This window comes from Centruroides vittatus, unplaced genomic scaffold (genome assembly GCF_030686945.1).
Source record: "Centruroides vittatus isolate TY-2023 unplaced genomic scaffold, ASM3068694v2 contig_1215, whole genome shotgun sequence".
NCBI lineage: Eukaryota > Metazoa > Arthropoda > Arachnida > Scorpiones > Buthidae > Centruroides > Centruroides vittatus.
The window spans coordinates 2129700-2142135 of record NW_027120777.1 but is presented as its reverse complement, the minus strand read 5'-3'; the positions used below and the strand labels follow the sequence as shown (position 1 = coordinate 2142135).

At 32.1% G+C, this 12436-nt stretch overlaps 2 protein-coding genes across 4 annotated transcripts in view; one reads left to right on the top strand and one right to left on the bottom strand.

Annotated features, from left to right (window-relative positions):
* Nbr (exonuclease mut-7 homolog) overlaps positions 1-12436 on the bottom strand; it is a 78265-nt gene that overhangs the window by 39424 nt on the left and 26405 nt on the right. For all 3 annotated transcript variants that reach the window (XM_067284606.1, XM_067284622.1, XM_067284614.1), the window contains exons 8-11: positions 3992-4149; positions 3778-3916; positions 3496-3554; positions 3283-3419 (exon numbers count right to left, since the gene is read on the bottom strand). In XM_067284606.1, the coding sequence (XP_067140707.1) occupies positions 3283-3419; positions 3496-3554; positions 3778-3916; positions 3992-4149 (493 nt within the window). The remainder of the gene's footprint in view (positions 1-3282; positions 3420-3495; positions 3555-3777; positions 3917-3991; positions 4150-12436) is intronic.
* Positions 6698-9824, top strand: LOC136987085 (uncharacterized). The gene is made up of 3 exons (XM_067284749.1): positions 6698-7124; positions 7225-7410; positions 7906-9824. Exons 1-3 carry the CDS (start codon positions 6698-6700, stop codon positions 9822-9824), a joined length of 2532 nt encoding a protein of 843 aa, XP_067140850.1.

The following is a 12436-nucleotide window of genomic DNA, read 5'->3' as shown; positions in this document are numbered from 1 at the left end:
CAACAATAATTTTGAAATGTGAGATGCTAAACAAGAAAAAGATGCAAGGATATTTTCTCAGTAAATTTTGTGTGTTTTGCATATGTAAGATTTAAAATTTAAACAACCTGATGATTGATTAATAAATTTTCTTTAATGAACAACATTCCAAAATTGATTTTGTTAAAAATATCATTGCTTATACATGATTAAAATATATATTTTTAATCAAGTACAAACAATGATTATTAAATCCAAATACATTACTTTTGTTTTAAAGTATGGTAATTTATTTTAATTTCCAATACTTAAGATACTCAAAATACAATAGTATGCCATATGAATTAGGAAGAGAAAACATGTTTTATCAGGATACCAAAAATTCTTTTTATTTTATTCTACTTTGAGAACAGCTTCAGCTCAAAAATTCAAAAAAACAAATGGCACGATTACAAAAGAGCATCAGATTGAACAATTTTTGAAACATTGCAAATTTTGACAAAGAAGTTTTAATTATTTACTATATCTAGAAGCTATTTTGTAGATTTTTAAATGGTTTTAAACCAGGGCTGCGGAGTCAGTAGATTTTACACGACTCTGACTCTTTCTTACAATTCAATTCCAACTAAGGGCGGATTTGTTAACAAAGTAGGCCTGGAAATTCTGACATCATCACATGACCTCAAAATATTAGCATCAATAAATATAGTTCTAATAAAGATAGAACATAGAAACTTTTTTATTCCAAAGCTAAAATATTCCTCTAAGTAACGAGTCAATAGGATAATTTTTACTTTTCTGGCTGTTATATATAACAGAGGAAAAGTGTAGCGATCGGTCAAAAAATGATCCCACCCCAAATTTTTGCATTATTGAACTCGGGACACCTTGAAATGTCGAGATATGCAAAAGATTCGGGTTTTTTTTCTGTATGTACGAACGTTAGAATGTATGGGAGGCACGATTTTGAATCAGAGTCAGATGGTTTAACACAGGAGTTATTAAGCTTGAAATGGTTGAACTAAAATCAGTTGGTACACATTCTAACATCCATTTGCACTTCTCTACGTTTCGAGGCTTCCCAAGTTCAAAGAGTAAAAATCTGAGAAAGTAATTTTTTGACTGATTGTCATTCTTTTCCTTTGTTATAGGCCTATACTGTATAACAGCAAAGAAAGTAATAATGATGATGATTCTGATTATTTTTTTTTAAAAATACAAAATAAAACGATTTTAAAAAATTAATTAAACATTAAAATTTGACACATCTACTGAATATGTAAGTTCACATTTATTGACTTGTTTGATGATGGCATTGGTATTTGGTAAGCATGTATGAATAAAAATAGTAAATACATTCTTATACAAACAAATTAGTTTAATAAAAATGTTGTACGTAATATACGAGTATATTGGGTAATATATAAGTATACGGATACATTAAACTAAGTCAAGAATGAGAATATAACATTTAGACTGGTATAAAAAAAAGGTTGCTTATTTTGCCATGTTGATTAATTTATTATTTTTCATCTCTGTTATAAACTGAATTACTCCTTACAAAAAAAAAAAATCACTTCTATTAAGTCAGCATTCACTGAAGCTCTTAAATCATATTTAATAATTTTAAGAGTGGAAAATAAATGCTCTACTGAAACTTGGTGGCAATACTGCGACAATCAATGTTGTATTTTGGATAATGTCTGGATAGTGCAGTATTGCTGTTTTAACAACCAAACTTGAAGAGTGGTCAATGTGAATTATTATTTCCGGTGAATAGTAAATATCATCTTAAAATTTTGTAAGATTTCCTTTTCTATCTGTACTCATATTAGAACTCAAGCTTAATTTTGAGAGTAGAGATGAGTTATAAAAAATACTAGCAGATGAGCCAGATGTTGCTCACTCAAAAAGTAACGGTAATGAAGATTAAGATATTTAGATTATAGCCGATTTTACCCGTTTTCACTCGGTGCAAGAATTAGGTCCTCTCTCTTCCCAGACTAATTAGAGAATTTTTAGATGGGTCTAAAAGTATGTTCGATTTTTCACAAAAATGCAAAATACTGCATCTAAAATAGTACGGTAGAAACGGAGTTCTTCAGGGTAATCCTTAACCCTCTCCCTCTTCCCCTCGTGAAAGGAATTTTAAAAAATCCCTTCTTAGTGTGCATTCTTATGATGTATCCTAACTGTGCACCAAATTTCAACTCTCAACTATTTAAACTCTGAGCTTATCATTATTATATTATTATTATTATTATCCCATCTCAATTATATTATAAGATTGTGAATGCTAATAACGAGTAAAATATTCATTAAGTGCAACCACACTGGAGACATGACACATGACCCTTCTATGTCTCTACCCTGTTGACCTTTAATAAAGAACCAAAATTTAATAGCATTAATGCCCTTTATACACACACTACTGTGCCAAATTTTGTTTCTTAAACTTTACTCATTCTGAAATATTGTTTAATAGTTCAGAACAGAATAAAGAAATTAAACAAATTAGATGCCAACATACACACATGGATGCGCAAATTTTTCCCTTTATTTGACATTTTTTGGGTTTATAGGATCTCCAAACGTATAGATTTGCAAAAATCTCGAGAGTCAAATGCGACACAATTCAAATACTTTTTTGTTTTTTATATACATAACAAGTTGGGGAAATAAAAAGGAGTCGGAATTGGGGGATTTTTGATGACTCCGATTAAAATACCAAAACTTCATGACTCAGACTCCACAGCCCTGTTTTAATGTCTATCCTATTTCAAAAAACATGACCAATAAAACAGTGGTTTTAAATTTTATATTGAACAAATTATAAATAATTTTATCATTCTTTAACAACATAATTTTAATTATATATGTATATTTTTATAACTACTTTTATCATAATTTGCCTGTTAAAATTTATTATATGATATTCTTGAACTGTATTCAAAATATTATTCAATTTCATTTCATTAAAATAATTAAACATATTTAAATTGTTATCCCAAAAAAAATTAATAATTTTTTTAGAATTAATCCATTTTAAATAAAAGATTCTTAACAGGAAAATTAAAAATTAAATTAATCTCTGTTTTGTATACTTTGTATTTTCTTCCAATCAGATGATTTTTTTACAAATTAATCCATAAAGAAGATTAAACAAATAATTTTTAATACAAATTAATAATGATTATATTATTATTAATTTGTAATTAATTAATTAATAAATAATTATATTTATATCAACTTTAACAGCTCGATTATTTATTCTAATTTTAAAAGCTCATTTGTCATATTTACCAAGTTTAATAAGTTCATTATTACAAAATATTTTTTCTAACAGAACATCCCACTGGTCAGGTTTAAGACACTTTCTTAGTTGAATCATATCTAATAAAAATATATTATCCCAAACAGCTAGTTGAAGTAAAGCAACTCTATAATTATAAAATATGTATTAAAAAAAATTATAAAATAAAAGTGTTCATTTGAAAAATATATAGATAATTATACCTTGATTTCTGAAAACCTATTGATGGTTTCCACTCAGCATCAATTCCCACAATAGCATTCTAAAAATAAAATTAAAAATGACTTTTATTTCAATATTTAATTTACATTAATATTGTATTTGTTTAATAATAATAAGCATAAACAACATTATTTTGAAAGTATTAATTCAAAATTTTTTTTATCTTATTAAATTTATATATAAGTTTTAATATAAACTAATTTTTTTTAAATATAGAAATTTATAATATAAATAAACAAAAATTGTTAAAGTATTTTAATTACCTCAGAAATATCATTAATACATTTCAAATATTCTTCTGGAGTGTCAATCATATAGATTTTATTAAAATTTAGTCTCAATTGAAGATAATTTGAACTATCTGTTTCATCTTCACGTTTGAAAGTTAGTGTTAATTTATTGCTTAATGAAAAAATTTGATTACATTATTTTATACAAGAACATTAAAATATAAGAGTAATAATAAAATCGCCTTACTTTTTATTTTCTTCATATGCTTTTTGAAGAGATGGTGGAAATTCTCTAGTAGGCAAATTTAAAAACATTACCCATTTTACAGCACATTCCATATCATTCAAACATATCAATTCCATAATAAATTCTTTTTGAAGATCAATATTGTCCTCTATTATCATCTATAAATAATCAATATTTTTAATTTAACAATATTTCAAAATTTTAAAATATTTAAATTTCCCTATTCCAATTACATTTGAAAAACTAATGAGACTTATTTATTTTTCATAAACTATTTCTTAATATATCAAGCTCTAGTTTTTTAATCCTTACTGTATGTTACCCTAGGTTTCTGTGTTATTTGTGCACTTGTAGAATGACTGTATCTACGAGTAGCTGTTCTTTGCATCCCATAAATTGAGTGTTTTGTAGAGCATAGGAAGGTACTGCACATGATAGTCTATATCAAGGATGGGCAACCCGCAGCCCGCAGTAATATTTTTTGCGGCCCACGTGGCATAAAATATGAATAAATATATCAATTTCCCAGCTTAATGATATATTCAACAAAAATTCAAACGTTATTTTCTACAACTTATATTTGTGAAAAGTTTTTTCACAATGAATTTAGTAAAAATTAAAACAAGAAAACCGGCTAACAGACACATCGAAACTAATTTAAAATTAGCGGTGACTAATATTTAACCAAATACAGTCAAACCTGTTTTTATGCGGGGGATAGGGACCGCATTAAAAAAAACGCACGAAACTTCACGAGTGGCTATAAAAAATAGTTTTCGCAACACAATTAAAAAAATATTTTTTTTATGCGGTCAATAGGGACCGCATAAAAGAAGTCTCACATAGAAAATAACTCAAAACCGTACGAAATAGAATTTATTGACAACAGATGTCGGCACTTGACTGCATCGTCTGGTCTATCGTCTGTTTTACATATTTTTGTCCAGGTAGTGTTTTGTTGACTTAAAAAGTAAATTATTTCATTTTTTGCATATTCATGCAATAATATTACTATAATAAGTGCATTTATGCTATAATAAGTTTATTTAGCTATAATAAGTCAATGTGAGACATGACGAATCGCACGAGACTAGTCGCCAAATATACCTACAAATAAAATCGCACAAATTAAAAATTTGCATTAAAAAAATCGCACAAATAAAAATTGCACATTAAAAAGAGCGCATAAAAACAGGTTTGACTGTATTTCCGATATATTACGTTTAAATCGGTGCCAGAAGCTATATTAAGTATAAATATGCTAATTTATAATTATATATGAATAAAGAATTGTGATTTACTGACAGTTCCCCCCTCTTTTCTCTTGTGTGCGGCCCGCGTCAGTTCAAAAGTTTTGAAATGCGGCCCTTACGTAGAAAAAGGTTGCCCATCCCTGGTCTATATTGTGTAGGATGTTTGGATGCTTGGTATTGTTGTTTTTGAGTTGTGTTTAGAGGATTTGATCCCAGGATCCCGACCACTTTTTAGTCCCAAATTTTCGGGATTAAGTTTTCCTGATAAAGATTTTCGGGATTGACATTATTTTAAAAAAGTTGCAAAATAGACTGCATGAAGCAAAACATTCAGTGCCAGCGATCTTAACAGAATTGCTTGCCTATCATTTTAATATAAAACTTCTTGTATTTTGAACTAAAATGATAGGCAAGCAGTTCTCACTGGGTTACCTGGTAATATACTTCATTTCTGTATTTTTGGATTTTCGCAGGCACCAATCAATTTTCTGGCACAGTCGAGAGCACTTTTAGTTGGCTGTAGAGTTCTAACATGACCCTTCAAAAATTCTAATAAGTCATTCAATGGAGGAATATCATCATCCTTAAGTGAGCACTCCTACCAGCCTCTGGTTGTTGCATCCAATTTAAATTGAATAATGAACATAAATAATATGCTCGAAAACTACTCTATATTAAAATTTAGAGCTTCTAAGGATCGAATACACTCTGTAGTCGATTAAACAAAATTGTAACACGTGTCAGGTGTGTTTATGTTATCTAGCATTGATGTACAGTCCACAGCTCTGTCACATGTGTCAGGTGTGTTATGTAACTGTAGACTTAAGCATGCAGGGTGAGATCTTCCCGCCTAGTGCTCAGTGCGTTTTACCTGTCAATGTGTCAGCCATCTTGTTTTGCCAGTGGATTTTAGTAGCATTTGCACCAGCAGACTGAGAGATTGTTCATGAAAAACTGTGCTTTTTATTACGTGAGTAGCATCTTTTATTGTTTTTTATTTAATTTGTAATTAGTAGGTACTTCAATTTATTGCACTAATGTAGTTTTTTTTTCTCTTCAAAGATATTTATGACAGACTATAGTGATTATGTCTCTATCTAAAGAAAGTTTTTTTGTCAAACATAAAAAAGACAGAGATACAACGTCAGTGTGGAGCCATTTTTTTGTTGCTAAAGATAGCAAAACAGCACAGTGTAAATACTGTTCGGCTATGTTAAAAACCTTAGGAGGGTCAACCAAAGGACTACACACTCATCTTTCAACCAAACATGGCAAAAAAGCCTGTCTGTAAGGCTTTTACTGTAAGGCTGCCTCAACTACTACTACTCAACTACTGTCCTCATCAACTAGCCAAAGTGGCGATGGCAAAGAACCACTGCCATTGAAGTGAAAATATAGCTCACTTGAGGACTTTTTTGTTAAAACTGAAACTTTAAACGATGTTTTAGCCCAAATGACAGCCTTAGATGGCTTTTCTTTTAGTGTCTTCGTAACCTCAAAAGATTTGAGAGCATTGTTATTATCAAAAGGGTATTCAGATTTACCAAAAGCTGCTTCAACAGTTCATAACTGTGTCGTCAATTATAGCTACAGAATTAGAAAGCATATAAAGGCTAAATTAATGGCTTTAAAAAATGAAGGCCAGCACTTTAGTTTGAGTTTTGATGAATGGACATCAACGTCTAATAAAAGATACATGAATGTAAATATTCATTCGGAGAAAAAGTTTTGGAGTTTAAGCCTTATTCGTATCGATGTATCTTTAAAGGTGGAGACATGTGTTGATGTTTTAAAAGAGCACCTTTCTCAATTCAATATTTCACTGGATAGCAAAATCGTGGCAATCGTAACCGACAGTCCAAATGTCATGCTCAAAGTCAGTAAACTTGTCAATGCAGAGAACCAACTTTGTTTTGCTCATGGCATTCACTTAGCCATTTGTGATTTTACTTTATAAAAAAAGTATACCCTGTATACCAGGTGCTTCAGAAAATGAGTCCACTGAGCTCCACGATGCAGACTCAGATGATGACGACAAAGATCTTGAATCAGGATTAGCCCTTGAAGAAAGAGAAAATTGCCCAGATTTGACGAATGACCAGAACATCAAAGATGTAATAAAAAAAGTTTGCAAAGTAGGGGAGACCGGGGCTAAAAGTTCCCGGGGTAAGTTGTTCCGATTGAAATAGCTCCATAAAGAAAAAAATATATATATAATTAACAAATACGTCATGAAATCGAACGTTTTTGCGCACGGACGGCAGCCATCTTAGTCAGTCTAGTGAAGTTTGGAACATTGGAAACGGAACCTGTACATCGATGATCTACGTAAGTAAATATTTTCGTGTTTGATATTTTTGGTATATCTGGCGAATTTAAATAATTAGCGATTAGTTATTTGGTATTTTTATTCAAAAATATATCGAGTATCTTGATATACTACGCTAAAACTGTATATGTCTCGTAACCTAATCTAGTAGTTGCTGTTTTGAACCCATGTGTTATCGAGGCTAGATGTTCCCTTCTTTCAGGGCAGGTTGTGACCTTGGAACAACTTGCCCCAGTTCATCTGTAGCGGTAATGCAGTAAAAATAATGTTTTTTTTCTTTTGCAGTTTGCGGACTTACATTCGAAAAACGAAACGGGGTTCTGTATCTCAAGAGTTAATACAAAGAGCTGCAGATGAAGTTATCAAGAATGGTAAAAAAATAAAAACTGTGGCCAGAGAATTAGATATTTGTCACATGACGTTATACAGATTTGTAAGGAAGTTAAAATCTGGAAAAGAAAACGCAGCTGTTGGCTACAAAAAAACAAGATTGATCTTTAGTGAAGAAAAGGAAAAGAAGTTGGCAGAGTATTTGTTACAATGTGCAACAATGTTCTTTGGTCTTCTACCAGAGGAAGTGCGAAAATTAGCATATGAATGTGCACAGAAATTCAATGCTTCTGCTATTCCACCATCTTGGCATGAGAATGGAAAAGCTGGTCCAGATTGGCTGACTGGTTTTTTAAAGAGAAATCCTCAACTCTCGATTAGAGCCCCAGAATCGACAAGTGCTAGCAGAGCAACATCTTTTAATAAACACAATGTTAACGAATTTTTTACAAAGCTAGGCACAGTGTTGGATAAATATAAATTTCCGCCCTCGAGAATATATAATTTAGATGAAACTTGCGTTACAACAGTGCTAAAGCCAAAGAAAATTATTGCTAAAAAGGGAACTAAGCAAGTTGGAGCTATAGTATCGGCAGAACGAGGTACATTAGTCACCGTAGAACTGGCAGCAAATGCATTAGGACACACAGTTCCTCCTATGTTTATTTTCCCTCGACTTAAATACAAGGATTTATTTATCAAAGGCGGACCACCGGAATCTATTGGTGCAGGAAATAGCTCTGGATGGATGACAGCTATGGAGTTCCTCACATATATGGATCACTTCATCAAACACACCAGACCATCACCTTCAGATCCAGTTTTGTTATTGCTTGATAATCACCAATCTCACGTCGATATCAATGTGGTAGAAAAAGCGAAATGTAACTCCATTGTAATGCTGTCATTCCCGCCTCATTGTACACACCGTCTGCAACCATTGAACGTTGGAGTGAATGCACCGTTTAAAAATTATTGTGCAAAGGCTCAAGACAACTGGCTACGCAGCAACCCTGGCAAGACAATGTCAATATATGAGATCCCTGAGATCGTAAAATATGCGTTACCAATTGCAGCAACCCCTACCAATATAATGAGCTCTTTTAAAAAGGCTGGCATTTGGCCATATGATCCTAATATTTTCACTGAAGACGACTTTGCTCCATCTTTCGTCACAGATCGTCCTTTGGCTCCAACGCATGATAGTGTCTCTGCAGGCACCACACCTATAAATGATATTGATATAATTGATATGAAAGTTTCAGAGACAGAAACTAAAATAGACAAATCCAACAATGCACGTGAAACTGTAAGCATTATTGATGAAAGACAAATCTTCGGTCAGCCGGGGCCATCAGGAGTTGTAAATTTGCCTGCAACTTCTGGTGTTATAGGCCTACAAGAACATGGAAAGGATGTTCCTTTCTCCCCAGAAGCAATTCGTCCCTTTCCAAAGGCACCACCACGGAGTGGAACGACCAAGAGACGTCATAGAAAATCCGCAATTTTAACAGACACTCCTGAGAAACAAGCCCTGGCAGAAGAGCAAAGCAAGAAAAGGAAGGTAAAAATTGATAATGAAGAAGTAAGAAAAAATAAAGGAAAAGAGAAGGGTAAAAGAAGTCAAGGGAATAAAATAAAAGGGAACGACAAGAGAACGCTAAAAGGAAAAGGAAAGGGGAAGTCCAGTAAACGACAGGTTGTACAAATGAGCAGTGAAAGTTCTGAGAGTGAAGAGGATAGTTTAGAGTATTATTGTTTAGTCTGCTGTGACCGTTACTCTAACTCACGTTCTGGTGAAGAATGGGTCCAGTGTCAAGAATGTAAGAACTGGGCCCATTCCAGATGTAGAAAATATCGTGACATGTTAACATACTTTTGTCCGAATTGCGGTTCTGATGAATCTTGTGATGATTTATAAGTATAATATTATTTTCAGTCAAAGACGACTTTCTAATGTGATTGAACGTTGATAATTGATAATTTTTCAAGGTTGATTAGCTACTTAAGCTAATATAATGGTTAATGTTTCAATCGTTAAATAAAAATTATAAATGTTAAAAAGTAAAAATGTTTTCTTTATAATAAATTTAAGAAAAACAACTAATTATTGATAAGATATTATTGATTAGTCTTTAAATACATACTTAGTTAAATAAATTATTGTTTTTTTTTACATATTACACCTTTCATAGATCTCGTAACAACTTGCCCCACCCTGTTAACAACTTGCCCCAAACCGGGGTAAGTTGTTACTTTCCGACTTTAGGTATTGTATTATTAATTATAAAAAAAACTTACAAAAAATCAACCCCAAAAACTGTATTTATAGCAATGTTAGATATAATACTAAATTTTAATCTCTTAATACTTATGCTAGAATTATGTTTCCTTAACAAAATATAAGGTTGATTAAAAAACGGAACTTGTAGCCCCGGTCTCCCCTAGTTCTTATTTTCAAAAGAGCATCATTGAAGAATGATACCATTCTTCAAAAATATGTGAAGATAGAGCATGGCAAAGAGCTAAGTTTACTGCTTGATTGCAAAACCAGATGGAACAGCCTCTACAGTATGCTTGAGCATTTTGCTTTTTTGAAAGTTAGCATTAGAAAGGCACTTACAGATATGAATAATCCAGTGCAATTGGAAGAGTCCGATTTCAACTCATCAATGAAATCATTAAAGTCTTGGCTTCAGTAAAATTGTAGAAGCACTCTGTCACACTGATGCGAATTTATGCACAGCTGTTGCTGCCCTTAAGTTTTTTTTTAAGCAGTTAAATGTCAATAGCTCTGATTTGGCTTCTAAATTCAAGATACATTTACAAAAGCGCATGAAAGATTGCCGAAGAAATGAGTTGAGTGGCATTTTATGTTACCTACAAAATCCTCATAGTGACAATTTGGCTGACGATGATGAAATTAAAGCATACATTTTCAAGTCCGAGCAAGGTCCTGATAAAAAACCAGATTGTTTCATTAATTGAGAGGTTAAATGGTAAAAAAAATGATGAAGAGAAAAAACGAAATATGCAAGTCGAGCCTACAAATACAGAAAAAGTGATTTGAAGCTCAAAGAAAAGCTTCAGTTAGAAATAGAAAACAGCATGAAAATGATGTCTCCTGAAGCATTAAATTAAAAATAATTTTTCCAAAATTGTTAAGAAAGAAATGAACCTGTATGAGTCTTCAAATTCTACTTGGAGCTATAACCTAGAGCTATAACCTAGGCTTATAAGAATTTACTAACGATTCCTCCAACTTCCATCAAACCTGAACATGCTTTCTCAGCAGCTGCACATATGTGCAACAAATTGAGAAGCAGACTTGGTGATGAGACACTGGATGCATTGTTATTTCTCAATCATATTTTTGCAATTCAAATTAGAATGTTCCTATTAGATTACTTTTCTTTATATTTAAGAAAAATGTGACTGATTAATATTATTTTTAAATATTTTTTGCTAAGAAACTTACTTTACTACCTACTTACTAGGTTGTTACATGAAAGTCGTCTATTTAGTCGATGTTATGAGAGTTTTGTTAATTTTCAATGTTTATTTGCATAGTTTGTTACATAAAGGTCATTTCAATTTATGTAAGTTTAAAGAGATCTCACTGATGCTAGAAAAAGAATAACTTTAACATGAAGACCGAGTGATTTTAATTCTGGTTAGTCTGACTCTAAGTCTGATTAGTTAGAGTGATTAGATTAGCTAGGTGTATACCGTAAAATATGTTAATTTTTGTATAAATTTTAATTACGTTGATTTTTGTCTAAATTTTGATTTGTTGATTAAAGAGCTGATTTCTGTAAGATTTTCTTATTCTTTTATTTTTTATTAACCCTCAATACCGAAATAATCCCAGGGTCGACTAAGTATAATCCCGAAATCCCAGGATTAGAAATAAGGATCGGGATCGAATTCCCTAGTAGTGTTACACTATATATAAGAAAGTTTGACATGTCTTGTGGATTGCTGATTATGTGTATAAAATGTTTAGCTAGATCCTGGTTCAGACATAAATTTTTCGTACCAGAAATTATGAATGTTGTCTGCACTGGGTGTTTTCCAACTATGTATTCTTTGTACTGCATGTTGGATGTTGTGTATGTTTATTTCCACATACAGTAGGTCATGACTGACGTCTCATGCACATTTTATTCTTCCTCTTTGATCCAGCTTGCTTCAACTTTATGTATGACAGGACTGGATGAAAGAGAAGCCCAACAGTCTCTGAGTTGTTTTCTGTTAGTATGCCATTATTAAGTCTCCTCTTCTTCCTGGTGTTGAGGTCCTGCTTCTATGCAGGGTCTGCTTTCTTGCATGCCCTTCTCCATTTGGTACAGTCCAATGCGTCTTCTGGGGTGACATTCACCCTCCTCATGTCATCTTGCAGTCGATCCATCCACCTCATTTTAGGGTGCCCTCAGGGTCGCCGTCCAGGTGGGCTGAGTTGTAATGCTGTCTTCGCTACTGAGTGTTCATCACTACGCATGACATGGCCATACCATCTGGGTCTTGCTTCCC